The 19,100-nt window shown below is 54.9% G+C and overlaps 8 protein-coding genes across 8 annotated transcripts; 3 read left to right on the top strand and 5 right to left on the bottom strand.

Moving 5' to 3' along the window:
• Nucleotides 1-199: 199 nt before the first annotated feature.
• On the bottom strand, nucleotides 200-2,169 carry LTHEOB_8387 (uncharacterized protein; the record flags this gene model as incomplete). The annotated part of the gene is made up of 3 exons (XM_035517858.1): nucleotides 200-267; nucleotides 326-921; nucleotides 974-2,169. 3 exons carry the CDS (start codon nucleotides 2,167-2,169, stop codon nucleotides 200-202), a joined length of 1,860 nt encoding a protein of 619 aa, XP_035370507.1.
• Nucleotides 2,170-4,217: 2,048 nt separating this feature from the next.
• Nucleotides 4,218-5,078, top strand: LTHEOB_8388 (uncharacterized protein; the record flags this gene model as incomplete). The annotated part of the gene is made up of 1 exon (XM_035517859.1): nucleotides 4,218-5,078. The coding sequence occupies one exon, from the start codon at nucleotides 4,218-4,220 to the stop codon at nucleotides 5,076-5,078; it is 861 nt and encodes a 286-aa protein (XP_035370508.1).
• Nucleotides 5,079-5,310: 232 nt separating this feature from the next.
• LTHEOB_8389 (DNA damage response protein) lies at nucleotides 5,311-8,382 on the bottom strand (the record flags this gene model as incomplete). Its single annotated transcript, XM_035517860.1, has 2 exons — nucleotides 5,311-7,088; nucleotides 7,137-8,382. The coding sequence occupies 2 exons, from the start codon at nucleotides 8,380-8,382 to the stop codon at nucleotides 5,311-5,313; spliced, it is 3,024 nt and encodes a 1,007-aa protein (XP_035370509.1).
• A 410-nt stretch (nucleotides 8,383-8,792) lies between these two features.
• LTHEOB_8390 (Heme steroid binding protein) lies at nucleotides 8,793-9,929 on the bottom strand (the record flags this gene model as incomplete). The annotated part of the gene is made up of 1 exon (XM_035517862.1): nucleotides 8,793-9,929. The coding sequence occupies one exon, from the start codon at nucleotides 9,927-9,929 to the stop codon at nucleotides 8,793-8,795; it is 1,137 nt and encodes a 378-aa protein (XP_035370510.1).
• A 237-nt stretch (nucleotides 9,930-10,166) lies between these two features.
• On the top strand, nucleotides 10,167-10,683 carry LTHEOB_8391 (uncharacterized protein; the record flags this gene model as incomplete). The annotated part of the gene is made up of 2 exons (XM_035517863.1): nucleotides 10,167-10,387; nucleotides 10,437-10,683. 2 exons carry the CDS (start codon nucleotides 10,167-10,169, stop codon nucleotides 10,681-10,683), a joined length of 468 nt encoding a protein of 155 aa, XP_035370511.1.
• A 173-nt stretch (nucleotides 10,684-10,856) lies between these two features.
• LTHEOB_8392 (Fkbp-type peptidyl-prolyl) lies at nucleotides 10,857-11,310 on the bottom strand (the record flags this gene model as incomplete). The annotated part of the gene is made up of 2 exons (XM_035517864.1): nucleotides 10,857-11,092; nucleotides 11,148-11,310. The coding sequence occupies 2 exons, from the start codon at nucleotides 11,308-11,310 to the stop codon at nucleotides 10,857-10,859; spliced, it is 399 nt and encodes a 132-aa protein (XP_035370512.1).
• Nucleotides 11,311-11,613: 303 nt separating this feature from the next.
• Nucleotides 11,614-13,496, bottom strand: LTHEOB_8393 (uncharacterized protein; the record flags this gene model as incomplete). Its single annotated transcript, XM_035517865.1, has 4 exons — nucleotides 11,614-12,173; nucleotides 12,304-12,692; nucleotides 12,747-13,213; nucleotides 13,263-13,496. 4 exons carry the CDS (start codon nucleotides 13,494-13,496, stop codon nucleotides 11,614-11,616), a joined length of 1,650 nt encoding a protein of 549 aa, XP_035370513.1.
• A 3,730-nt stretch (nucleotides 13,497-17,226) lies between these two features.
• Nucleotides 17,227-19,057, top strand: LTHEOB_8394 (MFS multidrug transporter; the record flags this gene model as incomplete). The annotated part of the gene is made up of 5 exons (XM_035517866.1): nucleotides 17,227-17,469; nucleotides 17,527-17,924; nucleotides 17,976-18,072; nucleotides 18,138-18,797; nucleotides 18,854-19,057. The coding sequence occupies 5 exons, from the start codon at nucleotides 17,227-17,229 to the stop codon at nucleotides 19,055-19,057; spliced, it is 1,602 nt and encodes a 533-aa protein (XP_035370514.1).
• Between the last annotated feature and the right edge of the window lie 43 nt (nucleotides 19,058-19,100).

Consider the following 19,100-nt stretch of genomic DNA (forward strand, 5'->3'; position numbering starts at 1 on the left):
CCCGCAATCATCCTGAAAACCGCGGATATTCCATCGTACCTTCTCAAATATCTCTCTGCACCTTTGGCCTGTTCGAAAAGTGGACCCACCCGGCAGAATTCCAGAAGTAATGCAGCCGATCCCGCCAAGAATGGAGTAGCAAAGGAGGAGCCAGATTGCTGTGTCTGCTCTCCCGCTATCCCATCTTTGGTTTTGGCGATTACCTGCGGAACGGTGATGTGTTCCCCCAGCGCCATGAAACCTTCTCCACCATGGGCAGCCGGACAGCTATCTGTGGGCTTTCCGCTAGCTTTCGCAGGGTACACTGCGATGACATTATTCCGACAAGCTGGCCACGCGATGATGCGTGGATCATTGTTGCCGTCGTTTGAGGCTGCTGCAAATACCAGAACGGTCTTTCCATCGGGCCTCAAGTATTTGCTTGTGGCACGCTCGAGCTGTTCATCAATATCAGGCTTCTCGAAGTGGTAGCCGAAAGACATGGAAATGATGTCCACACCCCAGATTTCGACCGCGTACTTGATGGCAGCGGCCACGCATATGGACCTTGGCACTGTCCCGCTAGACTCCGCAACGCGAGCAACGTAGACATGGGCACGGGGAGATGCCTGAAGGAGGACTGACACACACTGTGTCCCGTGACCATCTTTGTCTTTCCATTCGGACTCTTCCCTTCGGAAAATGCCCGGCGGGTCTTCGAGTGATGCCACTCCTTGAAAATCTGCGTACTGTTGGAGTTGATATTTTTTGTGCGATAAGAACTCGCAGAATTTCCTTTCTTTGCTCGGCACAGAGCACTTTGGGAACTCGGCACCGGTATCGAGGATGGCTACCTTGACAGGTGCGGGGTCTTTAAATTGACACAGCAACTTCCTGCTAGCATCACGCATTTTGAGAATGATGTTATAGGTGGCAATTTGCCTGAAATTTTGGTAAGATGAAGTCCACTGCAGATGTTTGAGTGAAGACTTACTGTTGCTTGTTTTGCTCAGGCGATGCCGCAACTGCAAAGAAAGCCTCCGAATTTGCGCGCCATACCTCTTCTTCGGTGTGCAAATCCGGGATCCCTAACATATCCTGCGAGATATCTTCCAGCTCTTCGCTCTTCCCGCTTGATCTCGGCGATTTATTTCGTCTTGAACGCTTTTCAGGGCGGTGCGAGCTTTCAGCAGAGCTCTGTGAAAATCCTCCCGAAGCTAGTTCTGGCTTTGCATTGATCCGATCATTTTCCGGACTCTCCTCACGCTTTCGTTTAGGCCGACCGGAGCTGTTCTGATCCGATGAAGAGCGGTCTTGGGATTCGGAAACTTCCTCGGTAATCAGACTCTTCAGTCTTTCTTCGAACCAGATCTCCTTGTCACAATTCTCAATGTACTTTTTGGAATCCGTGACAAGCCCCTGCAAGTCTCTGATGCCGCACCCACTCAGTGTTTTCAACGAAACCAAGTTCCTCTGGAAGTGGCGTTTGGCTTCTTCAAACTGCCTGTCGAGGTACAGGAATGTTGCGTAGTTATGCTTGCTTTCAACCATATTCGCGAAAGTCTTCTCTTGTTCTTGGGTATCAGCTGTTATCTTGAGACGCTTCCTGTGTAATTTTCTTCTGTATCTCAAATTTTGTTCCTCAAGCCAGACTGCTGTCATGTAGTCACCCTGATGCGCCAAGCAGAAAGCAGCATGATGAACAGTCTCGAAGACCTCGTCTTTGCCCGACTTCCATTTCATCGCCTGAATGAGGTTCCTCCCGTACAGTGACAAGGCTTCTTTAAGCTTATGCGTCATTGAAATATCTTTCCTGGCCTGGGCTACCAAGTCTTTTGCGAGATTGTGTCTGGTGGTCCATGACTGCGTGCTCTGACGGTTGATTTCCTCGGCCTCAGACAATGTTTTGCGGTCCCATATCTCGGCTTTGGAGTGAAGCCCGAGATAGTAGTAGCACAGCCCGATTCGCGCCCGTATGTCGACTTTGTTCTTTGAGAATGGTGGCTTTGAAAGTATAGGCTGGCCCGATTTCAGCATCTTTCGAAGTTTCTTCGCCGCCCCTTTGAAGTCCTGTGACTCAAATTTCTGAACGCCTTCTTTCTCCTTTTTTTTGAGCTGAGAAAGCATATCGTAATCCTGGGGCAAGAGGTCTCCATCGTCACGCGGGTGTGGTTCAGTTTCAGCTGGCATTTTGAGTTTTGGCAGAGTGGGATAAGCTGAACACACACACTTGGAAGTGGGATGTTCTCTCGCCTGAACAAATCCCTCGGCAGTTGCAATCCACGCTAACTTTCTTCTACCGGTGGCTGCAGTATGCATGTCAGCAATGTATGTGTGCCACCTTCAGGCTGAACCACTAGCGAATGAATGACCCTTGAACAAACTGCTCACGGTCGCATGACCTGCAAAGGGGTTGCGGCTCCTGAGTGTATTGTAAGATATGTAGTACTTACAGACAAGATGATTTTGCGGCGTTAAGGAGCCTTGCAGCCTGGTGGTTGAGCTGCAACCTCCACCTTCGATCTGACTTGTTCAGCCTTTGCGATTCAATTTCACACCGAGATGGACAAAATAAAGAGTGGAAACGTCGAACATCTGGCATAAGTGCCATATCAGAGGCCATGCCAGCCTTATCAGGCGGCGCGGCCCTACTGGTTACGCTTACCAGTACCCCGACCAACTATGTCACCCGAGTCGTCCACCAGTCAGCGACAACATTCACTACCACAGTGAATATCGCATTGCGGTCCACAGCCCACGTCAACACGGCCAAGTCCGGAAATGATCCTTCTCGTTCTGTGCCCGGGCTGGGCAGGCAGGAAGCGGCCTTGCGGTCTCGCGCTGCCGAAGTCCTTGCGCCCAATGCAGAAATCGGCCTTATCGTTGGAGGAATCTTCGCCTTCCTGATATTTTTCTCCTTGATATTGTGGTGTCTATTCCTGCGAGGATGGCCCCGTCATAGGAGACGAAGATTCGCATACGGAAGACGCCCTCAACGGCTAAATGATTACGGAAATGTGCACTCCCTGCACTCTTATCACGAGGAAGTACGGGTTCGGACGGAACGAAGCAGACAACGACGACACTACGCAGAGCCCCGGCCACCGCCGGCTGTCTATGTGCAACCTCTTCGACCGCAACCTGTATCATCTAGAGTTCGTTATGAAGAGGAAGTAGTGCATGTTCGTCCAGACAATGTTGATGTCCACCGCCGAGAAGTTCGCCGGGAACAAGCAGAACGTCGACGTGAAGAATTCGCCCGTCAAAATGCTCCTCGCCCCATCATTGTAGACTCTGATGACGGAATTGGGTCCCCTATGGACATAAGTGATGTCTCAGAGTCTCTAACACTTTCATCTCCGCCCGCTTCCCCTCCGCGACCCAGTAGACCACCACCACGACGGGAGCAATATCATCATCACGGCCCTCATTACTACCAGAAGCAGCCGGAAAAAGGCCCAGGGGCATGGTTTTCTAGTCTTCTCGGAGCATATCGAGCGGGCAAAGAATCGCGTTATGAGAACAACGCTGGGATCTGGCAAACGGAAACGCCGCGTAACGTCGACCCACTTCGCATGAGCCCAGGAGACCGAGATCCCAGAGCATCGGATCGGTTTGTGATTATAGACAGAAAACGGAAAAAGGACCGCGATCGGAGGCGAAGGGAGCACTGGCCTGATAATGTACACGGAATGGAGACAAACCACAAGTCCGAAGGCCATAGACACCATAAGCATAAGAAACGGAAGCGAAGACATCATGCGAGTTAGTAAATATTGATTTTCAGTCTTCGCCATCAAGCCTATGTACATAATACTGTCTGAATTTTTAGGCAGTAGAGGATTATGAGCATGTATCTGAGAAGTAAAGGGCTGGAAGATTTGTACATAAGTGGATAATTTTACTGAAGTCATATATGTAAAACATTACATAAACTTGATAGAAACGTGCGATACTGCTCCACGAGAAACAGTAAGTAAGAGTTGCGACTACACAGCTACAATAGAGCGAGAAATCCATACATTACGGAAGCCACAAGGCCCACTCAGACAGAGCTGTAATGTATCAACCGTATTCATCGAAACGACCAATCCCGCACCAGCCCCCTACAGCTACCATGTAAGATAAATGACGTAGTCCCTCAAAAAGCAGACCAAAAACACACACACTGTATAAACCTCAGCCTGACCCCGCCTACTCCCCCTCCCCCCACAACCTCCCCACAACCAACCACCAAAATGAAAACCTACTTCCTCCCCCCAAAACCGGACATCGCCCCCAACACATCCATCAAACTGGGCAGCATCATCCTCTCCCCCCACCTCGCCGAAGAGCCGCTGTCCCCCAACCCGCCCCCCATCCCACCCCACCTCCACCAACCCGACCACATCGAAACCGACTGGTCCTGGACGACGTCCCAGCACCGCTCGCACAACGCCGGCATCTGGACGTCCTTTCTCCAGCTCTTCTTGGGCGCCGGAATCGACGTCAGCGGCGAAGCGGCGCGCAGCGCGTCCGACGCGTGGAGCGCCGCGAGGCTGACGACGCAGCGCTTTGTGCCGGATCTAGCGTACGTGCGGCAGGCTGTGGCCGCCGACGAGGTGCAGGAGTATCTGGGGAGTGAAGGGTCATTTCGGGCGAAGAAGATTTACATGGTGACGGGGGTCAAGATCGCGAGCGGGGCGGGGGTGGAGAGCGGGGTGGAGCGGGAGATGGGGGTGAATTTTAGCCCGGGCGTGGATGGGTCGGGGGTGGGTGTGCCGCTTGCGCTTGGGATGGCGGTTGGGGGTTCGCGTGGGTTCTCGGATGTGCGGTCGTCGCGGAGTGTGACTGATTTCGTGTTTGCGTACCGGTTGAGGCAGATCAGGTATAAGGTGAAGGGTGGTGAAGAGTTTGTGACTCATCGGGAGTTCAGTGAAGGAGCTTTCTACGGCGAGGAGATGCAGGACATTCTTTCTGGGCCGCCGACCATTGAGTTTGAAGCGGAGGATCTGGAGGACCAGGACGCTTCTGGGGAAGACTTTGAGGCCACGCAAGTTCTGGACGTCCCTGGTGATGACGAGGGTGAGGACTGTCAAGTTGCTGTCTTGTTGAATTAGAAGAACTCAGGAGCGGTTGATTTTCCAGAGAACTGCATCTATCAGGACCCGTAATAACTACCCCGAACCGTTTTTCTTTTCCCGAAGCAAAAAGAGACGCATTAGCCATCATTCCGTGCAGTATCATACCATTGAAAACCACGCTCCCCAGCAACGGGAACCTTTCCCTCCCAGCTTCCTGTCGCCGAATTACCTCTACCCCCTTTTTCCCCGAAAACAAAATTGACACCCCTCACCCCCGCCTCCTCCTAAACTTCAAATCATCCCCACTATCATCACTCCCCTCTTCATTCTCATCCTCATCCTCCGGCTTCCCCAGCCCCTTCCCCAACTCCGCCTTCGGCACCACCACCTGCTGCCCACCGCCGCCCTTCTTCCCCTTGCCCTTGCCCTTGGCCGCGGTCCCCTTCTTCTGTTTCTTCGCCGCCGGCTGCTCCGCCGACGGACCAGGCGGGCCCATCGCGCCTCTCTTGCTTGACGCCGCTCCCCTCGTCGTCGCGGTAGCCGCCGTGCTAGCGCTAGCTCCACTCGCCGCGCTCGCCCTGCTGCCCCGCCGCTGCGTGCTGTACGTGCCACCAGCGCCATCATCCGCCAACGTCTGGCTGCTCAGCGCCGGCGACGGAGCGCGCTGCGAGTACAGCGGCGGCGGCGGACCGCGGGGCTTGTCGCTGGCGACGGCCGTCGCGTAGGTAGGAGGGAGATTGGAGGTGGTGGTGGCAGCTCTCCCGCTCCTGTTGTCCTCGGCGTTGCTGCCGGGTCGGGTGTTGGAGGCTGAAGACAGGGCGGATGCGATGCTTTCGTTGCGGGGCCGGCCGGCGATCTCCTCCGGGTCGAGGTCTTGCATCTCGGCCTCGTCTTCAGAGTTGATGACGATGGCGCTGGCGGGACCGCTTCGTTGTTGCTGGGAGCCGGGCCTGCTGTGGCGGGCGGTCCGCCGTCTGAAGCTGTTCTCATCGTCGTCGTCGTCGTCCGTGTCGGCTGGATGGCTGGAGGCACCGCCGATGCTTCTGCTTGATTGACCAGCGGACCTGCCGGCGCGCGGTCGAGTGCGGATGCTGTCGAAAGTGCTGGTATTGTCGAGCATGAACTCATCCTGCGCGTTGAATCCCATGTCCTGGGGCCGTACCTCTTCGAGAGTAACGATGACCCGCCGGGAACGAAGAGGGGCTTGTGCATCGCCGTCATTGTCGCCTGGCCTCCTCTTTCGGAACTTCTTGAAATTCTTACGGCCGTTCCACTCCGGCTTCCAACGATCTTCATCGTCATTGTCTGCCTCGGCTTGAACTGGCTTCTTCCGCGGACGAATCTCCATGATCTCAACTTTGGCTAGCTTCTTCATCTCATCGATGTCCATGCCCTCTAGTACTTCCCGCAGGGCGTCTTCTTCAGCCTGCCTCTGCTGTTCATCTTCCCTCTCACGGCGCTCTCGTGCCATTTGTTTGATTTGTTTGGCGTCGAAATCTTTCTCTGGCCTTGACTTGCGCAATTCTGAAGGTACGATGAGAGACGACCTTTTAGCAGACTTGCGTGGTGAGTCTTCTGACGCTTCAGGTATGTCCTCCATAGCTGCGTCTTGAAGCTGCTGTTCCAGTTTTCTCCTTTTCATGGCAGATGCAGCAGGGAAAAGCTTGTCGGTAGCATTTCCGTAATCGTCGTCTGAAATTTCCAAGACTTCCGCTGGCTCAAGCTGCCTCTTCTTTCCTCTTGTGGCTCTTGTTCGAGCCTGTGACGCACCCGGTTGTTGTGATTGTGCCACTGAGCTCTGGGATGCGTCGAAATGACTAGCTCCAGCACTTGCCATCTCGTCATCGTCGTCTGACACATGCTGCCTCTTCGGTACGATGTCTGGATCAAAATCATCAATACCTTTGAACCTGGACACTGTGAGTGCACGGCGGAAGCCTTTGCGAGTGGTCTTCGGGACTGGCGATTCTGCAGATGTGGGAGACTCCTCTGCCGCTTGCGTTTGTGCCTCTCGTGAAGGAACAACAGACATCTGAGAGGGGCCCACTGCGGTCATATTAGCAATCTTCAGTTATGGACGGTGAGACAACGCACTTGAAGTAGACGGTGGCGGCCCCGGAATGCTGCTAGGAATGGCTTCGTCGTCAGATTCTGGTTCTAGGGGCTGCCTTAGTGGCGAGGCATCATTCATTAGGATGGCGTCCAGAAAGTCGTTTTGGTTGATGCTCCGCTGGTTCAATCCCAAATCAACAGAGTTGTAGAATCGCATCCACCACTCATCGTCGTTCCCGCGAGGCTCCGCGAGTCTCACAACCACAACCCCCTTCCCACGGCTCCCGTCTACAAACTCGTCCATCTCCTTTTCTCCAGCAGCATTTTTCACGAATCGAATGAATCCATCCGTCTCGTCAGATCCCGTCTCTACCTTACGCAGCAACGCCTTCCCGGTCCCTTGCTCCACAACCGGGCCGAGCTGATCAAACTGATTCTGGTCGCTGAAGATGAAAGTATAGCCCTCAAACACCGTCTCTCTTTCAGGATCAGGTAAGACCATCTCGGCAGGACGAGGCACCGGTTCTTTCGCCGTCGGGGGCACAAAGTCCGCCTCCCGCGGCCAATTGCCATCAAAGTCCTCCTCCAACGGCGCCCTCGGCACCTCCTCATTGCCATCCGCGTCCATAACCGCCTCCTCCTTCCGCGCCACCTTCTCCAGCGCATCGACAAACCCCTCGGACACGACGTACTTGCCCTGAACCAGCGCCTGCAGCACGCGCGGCGTATTCCTCTTCGGCGCCACAACATGCGTCGTCACGCCGGCCACATACTCAGGCACGACCGCGATATCGAACGGCGCGAGGCGCTCGCGCAGCTCCTCGGACGAGACCTCGCTCTTGTTGCCTTTCTTCTTCTTCTTGCTGCCGCCGCTGGCCCCGCCGCCGCCAAAGCTCGCCGTCAGCACGACCGGCTGCCATTCCAGCCGCCACGCGACGTTCCAGTTCCCAAGCCTGATCTCGTGGCTCTCGTGCCTGCCTTTGTAGCCCTTCCCACCGCCGATGACGCGCTCGCATCCCGTGAACTTCTCGCCGTCAAGCCAGGTACCGAATTTGCTGGAGTCCTCCAGGACGATTTCGGAGCGGGCGAGCGCGGAGGAGGTGGCGGTGGACGCCGCGGCCTCGCGGACGGTGATGACGAGGTGCTTGCGCGAGACCGACTTGGCGTCGATGTGGAAGTGGAAGTCCGCGTTCTCGCTGCGCGTGCGGCCGAGGAGGTGCGAGGTGCCGGGGCGCAGCCAGTAGCGCTTCTTTTGCGTGAGGTCGCCGTCGTGGGTGAGGAGCCACATGGCGGAGGGATTGGGTCGTCGGTGGCCGGGGTGACGATGGTCGAGGGATGCTGAAGTCAGATGCTGTGCATTGGCACGCACGATGGGTGGTGGGATTTTTGTGTGAGTTTATTGCGTGGGTTGTCGAGAGTTCTGAGTCGCGTGGGGAGCGACGCGGTTGTGGAAAGGTCGTCAGAGCTCCAGGCAGAAAGACGCGCGATAAGGATGCGGTGTCACGGGATCCGCGATCTGAGCTTAATGATGATTCCTGATCAGGCAGTCACTCTGCCGCAATCAAGTCTTACTTTGGTTCTTCTACTGTCTTTCAGCCTTTTAATGCGATCCCGCTGTCTATTCTTAGCATGCTGGGGTATCAAAGCAAAATCCCTTCTAGCAACACCATTCACTCCCTTTACGCCACTCCCGCTTCCTCAATCCATATCATCCAAACTGCTCGCAGCAGGCTCCTCTGCACTATGCTCAGGCACTAAAATGCCCACCACACACTCGCTCAGCATGTTATCCCAATTCACCCATGGATGCACCTCGTTGAACAGCTTCTCCCCATCCTTTCCTGCCGCCCTCCTTAGCTCTCCCTCGCCACCAGGATGATACGGCAGGTAAGGCGTAATATTGTACACCTTCCCCTGGTACGCACTCCACGCAGGCGTCACCTCGCCCGTCTGCCTGTTCTTCCGGCCATTGTACTTCTTCAGCTCCGACGGCGTGACGCGGCGCAGCGAGCCGACACCCGACAGGTTCGCGCCCGACTTGACCAGCGCTGCCCAGTCAAGCGGCGAGTGACCGGGTGTCAGCGACACCTTGGCGCGCGGGTTGGGCGTCTTGACCGGCGCCGCCATGGGCAATCCCAGGCTGTTCGAAGAAGAGGAACCTCCGCCAGGCGGCCCTCTGTTCGGCAGCGGGCCGGACGGGCCGGTGCGGAGAGAGCTTGCGGGCATGCGCGGCGGCGGCATCAGCCCGCCTGCGCGCTGCTGTTGTAGTTGTGGTGTGGGCGCCAGGCGCGGAGGCGCGGGTGGGGGCGGCATGAGCGCTGCGGCGGAGGACGGCTGCTGCTGGGTCGGCAGCGGCTTTAGCTTCGGCGGCGACCTAGGGGCGGAAGGGACGAGCGCGGGGCCGGAGGAGGCGCGCTGTGCGGAGTTCATGGCGGGGAAGGAGGGAGGAGGTAGGTTGTCTTCTTCGTCATCTTCGTCGTCGTTGTCGCCATTGTCAGAGGAGGCGACTGTGAAAGTCGGGACGGCCGGGAAGGTCGTGGCTTTGGGGGTTGTCTGCGCCGACTCGCTGCCCTCGGACGGCGGTCCGTCCAGGTGCGGGATCTGTATGCTCACGGGAGGCTTCCGCTCTTCTGCGGCTGCCTGCGACGGAGTTTTCTGTGGAATTTCCGAGGTGGTTTGGTTCGGCTTCGGATCATCTGGCTTGCTGTCGGCTTTGGGAGGTGCGGCGAGCCCCCTTTGGCTCCATTCTCTGAAAAACTGCAGCCATGTCCGCGGTGGGTGGTTGTAGAGTAGGAAGGTGGCGGAAATAAGAAGTGCGGAGATTCCAAGGAGCATGTCGCGGGGTTGAGTGGGGTGTGGATGACTTGTGTTGATCGGAAGCGCATTGTGGGATGGCGGCCATGATTTCATGCAGGGACTCTCGTCAGCGCATGACTCGTGCGGCTCACCCGTCGGCCAACGTCGTCATCGAGCTCCGATTCCGCCGTCTGCTGTCTCGGCCATCAATTGACTTCAGTCCGTCACGCCTGTCTTTCAATCAACGCGTTCCAGTCGAGACCGTATTCGTTCGTCATGTCCTTCCGCACCGCTTCGCGTACTTGCGCAAGGCAGGCACGCTTGGTTTTCGCCGCGACTCCCCGCCCGCACAACAGCAGAGCTCGCATTTCCACAGCATTGAAAGCGGCACCGTCCACACGGGTGTCATCCCGGCCAGCCAGCATTGTCAGCGAGCACGCTCGTTTCTTCAGTAGTAAGAGTATCGCGGACGAGAAGATCGAAGATATCCAAGAGCTGTAAGGCAAGATGCTCGAGGAGATTGTGCATTGGACTGACCCTACACAGCTATGCGACCGCCAAGGACGAATTTGAAATCGCAGCCGAAGAGACCGAGGCCAACACTGTGTATGCCGCCGATGACCGCGCCGCCGCGAGGGAAGCGCTCGATGAGCTCAAGGAGACGTACGAAGCCGTCGTCAATGGAGAGAACAGGGAGGTTGCGGAGGAGGTCAAGCGGCGGGTAGGGCAGAGAATCAGAGAGCTGGACAATGCTGTGGTAGCCCTCGAAGAGGCTGCGTCGCACGGCGACTAAGAATGGGTGGGGATAATTGCAGAGCGTAGCATTTCTAGTGAATGGACCTGAGTCCAAAAAGTGCCTCTACAAGCACCAACACAATTATGATATACTGAGGCCATATCTTTCATCCTTTCGCATGGCTGCCATGGTAGGCGTAGCTCATTACCCCCACCAACGTCTATCACCGCTCATAGCTCGTCCTTGGCGCCGTGGATCTTGACGAGCTCCGTTTCGAAGATCAGCACGCTGTTGGCCGGGATGGGGCCAACACCGCGGGAGCCGTAGGCCCACTCGGGCTGGATGGTGAGCTTGCGCTTCTCGCCGGGGCACATGTCGAGCAGGCCCTGGTCCCAGCCCTTGATCACCATGCCCTTTCCGACGGTGAAGGAGAGCGGCTGGCCGCGATTGTACGAGGCGTCGAATTCTGCGCGGGGAGGGATGGTCAGCTTGGTGCGAAACGAGACTTGATTGAGGCATACCGGTGCCATCCTTCTCGAGAGTGCCGCGGTAGTGCACGTCGACCTTGTCGCCGGCGACGGTCTTGCGCTCGCACTCGACCTTGTGCGTGACTTCGATGTCGAGAGGCTTGTCGAGGGCGAAGGCCAGGGGCAGAATGGCGAGCAGAGCGGCGAAGAAGCGCATGGTGATGGCAATGCTAGAAGTCGGGGCTGCGTGAGGATGTTGTACAGAGAGTCGAAAGTTGTTGGGTGGATGAGAGCTGGCGGCCACCCTGCCACGTTCCTGATCCGCTGTGGGGCTTGCGGGGGCTGATCTCCGCCACCCTCGCTCCGCTTCCATCTACCTTCGTCATCAATCAATCCCTCGGTCACCAAATGTCCATTTGTATAGCATAAGAGTATAGTTGATTCAGTACTCTCGGCCTGACAGTACGTGCACAAATGTAAAACGATCAACGACCCAAGCAACCAGAAAACCCACGCGCCACTACACGTTACGCCCTTCAATTTCATATGCTGCTCTTCTTCTTTTTGCCTCGTTGTCACCCCATCCCTGCAGATATCCCTTTTGCCTCCTTTCGGAATATTTGCACCCGAAGAAGGATGGATTCGAACACCATCCGTCCTTGGTCGGCTTTCCCTCTTTGTCCTTGCAGTCCATCTGATATGTTCCGCCCTTTTGGCAGTATCCCCATTTGGCGCAGTAATCGTAAACCTTCTGCCGCCTGTATAGGCCTGACGCCAACAACAAATGCATCGTTTCGCTGTTGGGCGAGGTATCATCGAGCGTGCCGTCGCGTTTGAGGCACGAGCATGGATAGTTCATGCCCCATTCTGTATTCAGGCTGCTGAGAGCTCTGCCATCGGGGCTGTTGCACACCGGTAGGTGGACTACCGAAACCCCACCCTCGCCAACTTTGTTCAATAGTGGAAGGAAATTGTTCGTCGCTTCGGTGAGGTTCTCGTTGTTCCCCGTTCCATGCCACCATCGGACGGACGATGCAACAATGTCTCGGACTGTGAGATTGTCCCATCTTTCAGGTTCCTCTGCAAAGCTGGTTAGCCTCCTAAGGTATTCCATGAAGGGTAATTGGCTCACTCAGTAACGTCTCCCAGCCCGGGAGCATATGCTGGTGTGGGTTTTCTTTCTTTTTTTTCGCCGGAAAGTCATCGGTACCTGTCACGAAGTAGGTCCAGTCTTTGCTGTCGTCCAGGCAAACCTTGGTCTCGGCAAACATTCTGTCGTCTGTCTCGCAAGACTGTCCACCAGGGGGCTTGGAACGGACAATCCAAGCGTTTACGCTGTCCATATGCCACAGGACATTGACGGAGGTGGCAAGCGTCTGCTTCCTCATGTACTTCCTGATATCTTCTACGAGGTGATGATCCAACGGGAGAAAGAACCCTCCTTCATCAAGAATGTCAATAACGTTTTTCCCGTTGGGGCCATCAGCCCGTGCTTCCATCAAATTCAACGTTATATTCTGAAGGAGAAGCTCCGTCACGTCGCGTGCATCTGACCATAGTCGATCGAACGAAACCTCTTTCTTTCGGAGATAGTCGGGACTGTTCCATCAGCTAAATTCCGGAAGGGATACAACCTTGCTTGGCTCGACTTACTCGAGACCTGACCCTGATAGAGCACCAAAAATTGAGCTTCCTCCTGCGTATGCTCCAGATGCTACTCCTGCCCATGTGCCTACCGCCGAATCAATAGACTTAACAGCCACGGCCCCAGCACCCGCGGTCGCAGCACCCGTGGCCGCAATAGGCGCCGCGACCGCTGATAATATCAGGATCACGAGCAGTCCTATAGCCAGCCCAATCTTGATGTTCTTCGCCTTTTTCGCTTCCTTCGCCTTTGTGGCTTTCTCATAATTGTCGTACCAAGTAAACAACCTGAAAAGCTCGTCGCTCAGCCTGTCAACGTGGGTGGACGCATCTTGAAAAGCCGAATAGACCTCACGAAAGAAGTTGTGGAAATTGGACATCGCGTTGGCTGCGTAAACCGCCCTCTTTCGATGATTCTCCCACTCCTCCTGAGGCATCCCCTCTTTGTTCGACCGAAAGTGGGAGCATGCGAGGTGCTGGGCCGTTCATCAGCTATCGTCTTTTACGTCACCGACATAAACCTACGGAGCATTCATGAATCAGATTGCAGCCCGTTTGGCTTTGTGCTACGTCAGGAAAGTACTTTTCCAGAACGTGGCTGAAGAATGACTTGGACTTTCCGGGATTCTGGCGGTAGCGCTGCAATTCTATACGCATCCACTCGACAGTCGCATTACGTTCTTGATCCCACACGGTTTGTGACATGGGTCGGATGTTGCATCCTTTGTCAGAATCAGCGCGAAAAGGGTCCGGGGGCATCGCAGGGCTTTCGGGAAAACTAGCTGGTCGAGAGGTAGGACTAGCCATGTTGCCGCCGGGGAAAGCTGATTGTTTTGGATCGTATTCGATAGCGTTTGGACGTCCAGAAGCAGCTTGGGCCATGTTGCCTGGGCCGAGAACTAACGGGCCAGCGCCAGCGGGCCTTGTGGTTGTGACAACCACTGTCTTGGTTCTACGAAACAATCGTTGTGAAGAGTCATTGGGTAGTCCTGCCTCTGCCGCAACGAGCAGAGCCCAAAAGACCGCTAGGGAATTCAGATTCGATTGAGAGACACGCATGACTCCTAGCCAGAGATTACGCTCCAGGTGGATAGAACGGGTGAAGAGAAGTTCCTGCTATTATAGTCAGCATTGAAGCCCCAGCTAGCAACGATCTGAACTTGCCTATCTTGACCAGGTCTTGTTTGTCTCGGAAAGGATGTTGGCTGAACAAAAACCAATCTGGTGGCGATTCCAAGGACTCACTTAAATACCCGTAACTTTCATAGCTCAATACATCCTCCACATGATGTAGTGTTCTCCTTCGAAGACTTGAAGACTCACATGTGATTCTTCCCCGCTCGAACTATAGCCTAAAGAACGACCATCACGATGTATGTCTGGTGTTCCGAAGGATCACAGGTACCACGACCGCATTGGAGGGTAGGCGCTTGATCTTGACTCACTGTATAAAGTCAGTATCAATGAGATGATTGGCCTGCTTGTCATTTATCAACCATGATTTTTGCTGCCGATAGGCACAAAGGGTTAGTAGGTCGTAGCTGTTTTTAGCGTAACCGCAGCAGCTCTTACTCATTGTCGTCACGCAAAATAATTGTGATAATTGAACATTAGGAAGATCTTATCGGAAGTCTACTGCCGATTCCTTTCCGATCAAACTATACCTACTTGAATCATGACTATGTTGCGGTGGGAGGTCGAAAGCCCGAGATAGTGCATGTTACTCCTGTGAGCTCCCTGCAGAGATCATGATATCGGGCATCGGTCCTACAATTGCTGCCGAAACTCTTCCGACCTCTGTCGTAGGTATAATCGGCTGTAGTTGAATTCTGGTACAAAAGGGATACAAACGGTTGAGCGGGCCACATTGGGGAAGATACATATCAAGGACAAGGACAGGGATCTCTGAGATAGTGCTTGCAGTAGCCGACCTCTGCCGCACTTACGCTACTCCACGCACTACCCACTCTTGCACGCATCCTGTAGTGGGTATAGCGACGTTTTGTTGTATTCGCGCTCAAACCTGATACCTTCGCAAATAGTTTGATGGATGATGGTGTAGATACATTTGGTATTCGACGTTGAAAGATAGAATTGGTATTCCTGTAATTAGAAAAGCGCCACCCATCATACACCGATAAAGAATAGGTAAATTGGCAAGGCCACTGGTCAGCTGTCCTGAAAGTACTCTACCCTTTCCTCTAAGTTTCGCGAAAGCCCATGATCTTTGGTATTTGGATCAGCAAGGAGTGGTTAGTTAGGTTGTTGATCATGAGCTTTACGTGACTCGTAAGCCCTTGATGATCATCATTCCCCTTTCTTTTCTTGTTACTAGGAGCGAAACTATCCTGACTTCTAGGAGCGCATCAATGACATGCTTCTTACTCTGACATGAGCTGACGAGCCAGTGCTACGTTATCTCGAACAGTAAGCCAATTAGTAAAGAATATCCTATACCTATTCTTACAAAGGGTTGCGAATGCGGCCTTGAATGATCATTAGAGGAGCTTAAGCTCATAGACGATGTTTTCCGGTAGTGATGAACTCAAGCTCCAAATGCCGATAGCGCTAGTTGGCCGCTGGTCATTAGTTCCGTATACCGATAACTTACCGTAGCTTTAGCATCTCATACGATAGTAATTAGCCAAGCTTCTATGTGCTAGAGCACCACCTCAACCTTTTACTAGGCTTTTCTTTTTTTCTTTTCCAGCATACGACATTGAACAGATCCTACGAAGGCCGGTTCATTAGAATTGAGCATTTGACTTTCACATCAACAGCTGTCAGCCTGCTGCGTCGGCTATTTTCGATAACTGCAAGGATCCAAGGAGCCGAGTTGCCAGTTCGCAATGGAATCAAACGAGTGCAATGAATAAAACCTTAGATGGCCGGCGCCATAGTCAAATGATACAACAGTGGGTCGGCTCCGCACATGCGGGCACGCGGGGTACGGACAACAATGGAAGAAAGGGAGCTAAGCAAAACGGCCAAAAACCAGTTGGGAGCCATATTAATGATGTTCGAAAAAGGAGCGATAGTCCGGCCAAAGTCAACCAACCAGTATCAAGAGGCAAAGCGTTTATCCAGGTGCGAGAATAAAGTGAAACATTACCCGATTTTATGCAGGCGAGGATTATTGAAGTTTGATCACCGTGTCCATGAGTTTTGGGGTGGGATCCCGAACCTGCTGGTTCCGGCAGGATGTTTTGCTGGATGACAAAGAAAAGAGCGCAGTACAATGTTCTGAGGGAAGAAAGGTCCATATGAGACACGGAGCGGGCCGTAGGATATTGGTGCCGGGTGGATCTGTGAGGTGGCGATGAGCGGGCTGAACCAAACTCACGGGGCTCGGTGTAATCTACTGTGTACAGGGAAGGAGGTCCTATAGAGATTGGGTTCTGTTGAGGAAAGTGCCTTTGCAGTGGTATAGCGCCCTTGCCAACAGGGCCCACTTAACGCTCAAGCTGCCGGGTTCCCGAGGTTCTTATCGACGAGTAACCGAGCCAAGGACCTGCCACAAAAAGGCGCGACCCTGTGGGGCGTTGGAAATGTCCCAATGCGGCCAGCTCCCTGTTGTCACAGCACCAGCCAGGAAGGCTCCACAGCTCCTCTTTTCCGTAACGTTCAGCGAAGATGATGCACGCCCGGGCGCCGTTCCGCCGAGCTGGGTGGCAGAGCTGACGAGTGCGGTTTCGGCTTTAACTGGCGAGACACACGAGGTGGTTGAGACGACGGAGAAGAGTCGCTGTACTTTTATCGCCGGCAGGCACCCCCTCGGGGCCGAAGTGGGTTCCCCCACACTCGGAATATCCGGGGGATCTTAACGTCTTTGCCGCTGCAACAACGCCTCGACGGCCCGCCCGGCCAATGAACAGATTCCCCATCGAGATGCCGCGGATGAAGCCGCGCCTCTCCCACACTTTACTCGTCGGCTGCGAGAAACGGCACTCGCCTCTCCACGCCCGCTGCCCCGACCCCAGTTTCCCCGCTGAGTTCGCCGCGCATCCCTGCACCGTCGCGGCTGCCCATCGCTGCCGGCGATGTGACTGCAACGGGGAGCGATCCGCCGCAAAGCTTGGTTCACAAACAAGCTGCCGCCCGACAAGCCATTCAGCGAGCTTGTCGTGCTTAGCGCCACCACCCTCAGTCGTCATCCGCGACAAGGAATCGTGCTTGAACTGACCCACTTCGCTGCTGCTGCGCGGAAGACGTCCGCACAGATGGCCTTACGGATAGCATCTGCGGCATGTGCGTGGCCTCAGTTTCCGGGGTAGGCCGCAGCATTGTGGAGAAGCCGCGCCCCCGTGCTGTATGGTTATCTGTCATTCTTAATTGCGGGCAATCTAGACTCGACTTCGCTTCTCCTTTCGTGTATACAGTATCAAAGTGTCTCAGACCCACAGTCTTCTGCACCCACTCTGTTTGATAAACACCTCGAGACCATTTCACTTTCATCAGTCCCCAGAGATCACTTCGATAAATTGCAGCCATGTCTGGCCCTCTGGAGGACGAAAAGGCTGCTGAGGAGCGGAAAGAGACTATGAAGGTTCCGACGACTTCGGACTCTGGACAAGAGGAGGCGCTGGCCCACCAGTCCACCCTCCTCGAGGATGGAGCATCACATCTTACGCAGGAGCACCGCGAGTACCTTCTGAAGAGACATGGAACATTGACTCTGGACCCTCTGCCGTCTGCGGATCCAGCAGATCCATACAACTGGCCGAGCTGGAAGGTAACTTCATCCCGCGGGACACACAAATGTGCAGAAGCCTGACACGCCTTTCCGCAGAAAAACGCGAACCTCGTCCTCGTGGCATTCCACGCGATGATGACCACGTTCATCGCAGCAGGAATCATTCCAGCCTTCGAAGACATCTCCGTCGACCTTGGCTGCTCGCTCCAACGAGCATCCTACCTGACCTCGATGCAAATCGCCGTCCTCGGTTATTCGCCGCTCTTCTGGAAGCCCATCTCTTACCGATATGGGCGGCGTCCAGTCTGGCTCATTTCGACACTGGGTGCGGGAGTGTGCAATATTGGCTGTGCAGTCAGTCATAGCTACGCAGCCATGTCAGTGTGTCGATGCCTCGTGTCATTCTTCATCAGCCCGGCCATTGCTATTGGTAGCGGAGTCGTTGTCGAGACATTCTTCAAGAAAGACCGAGGAAGGCACATGGGAATCTGGACGTAAGGAGCTCTGCGCTGGATACTGCACTCCCCATTCTGACCACATTACAGGCTGATGGTGACGCTTGGCCCGCCCACCGGACCCTTCATCATGGGCTTCGTCGCGTACCACGTCGGATACCGCTGGATCTTCTGGATCTACGCCATCGTGAGTGTGCCTCCTCCACGAAGCACAACTAAAAAGCATGAGCTGACGTCCCCCCCTCCCCCAAGATCAACGCAGCCCAATTCATCGGCTACCTCTTCCTCGGCCCCGAGACGCGCTACATCCGCCAGGGCGTCCAACACACGGGCAGCGCCTTCAAGCAAGAGTACCTCAACTTCGGCCACCGCCTCGACCCGACGCCTCTCCACTTCTACGAATTCCTCCAACCCGCCTCGCTCGCCCGCTACAAGTCGATCCTCATCCCAACCATCTCGTACACCGTCGTCTTCGGCTTCGCCAGCGTCTTCATGACGGTCGAGATCCCGCAGATCTTCCTGCCCAAGTTCGAGTTCAACCCGCAGCAGATCGGCCTGCAGTTCCTCGGCATCATCATCGGGTCCGTCCTGGGCGAGCAGATGGCCGGCCCGCTCAGCGACGTGTGGATGGACCGCGCGGCCAAGCGCAACGGGTCGATACGTCCGCCGCCCGAGTTCCGCCTCTGGCTGTCGTGGCTCGGATTCTTGCTGACTATCGTCGGCCTCATCGTCTTTGGTGTGCGCACGCAGCAGGCTGTCCCGATGCACTGGAACGTCACGCCCATCATCGGCCTGGCCATTGCTTCCGTCGGGAACCAGATCGTGACGACTGTTTTGGTTACGTATGCGGTTGACTGCCATCCTGAGTCGTCTTCCAGTATTGGCGTCTTTGTGAACTTGATCAGGAGCACGGTAAGTCAAGGTTGCATGCATCACCTTTCAGGAGAACACTGCTAATACGTTACTAGTGGGGATTCATCGGCCCATTCTGGTTCCCGCAAATGATTGAGAGCATCGGCATGAGTGGAAGTGGAGGCCTCATGGCTGGCATCGTTTTCGTAGCAAGCTGGTTGCCTATCATTCTCCTACAGATCCGGGGCGGTGTATGGCGCAAGCGGAGAGCATTGAAGGAGGAGAGTAGGCCAAGCGCGGCACCAGGGCGTGGTGATTGATTTATCACTGCCCACTCTGTCTTTTGAAAGGAAAAAAAAGCAG

Source organism: Lasiodiplodia theobromae (assembly GCF_012971845.1).
Source record: "Lasiodiplodia theobromae strain AM2As chromosome Unknown scaffold_26, whole genome shotgun sequence".
Lineage (NCBI taxonomy): Eukaryota > Fungi > Ascomycota > Dothideomycetes > Botryosphaeriales > Botryosphaeriaceae > Lasiodiplodia > Lasiodiplodia theobromae.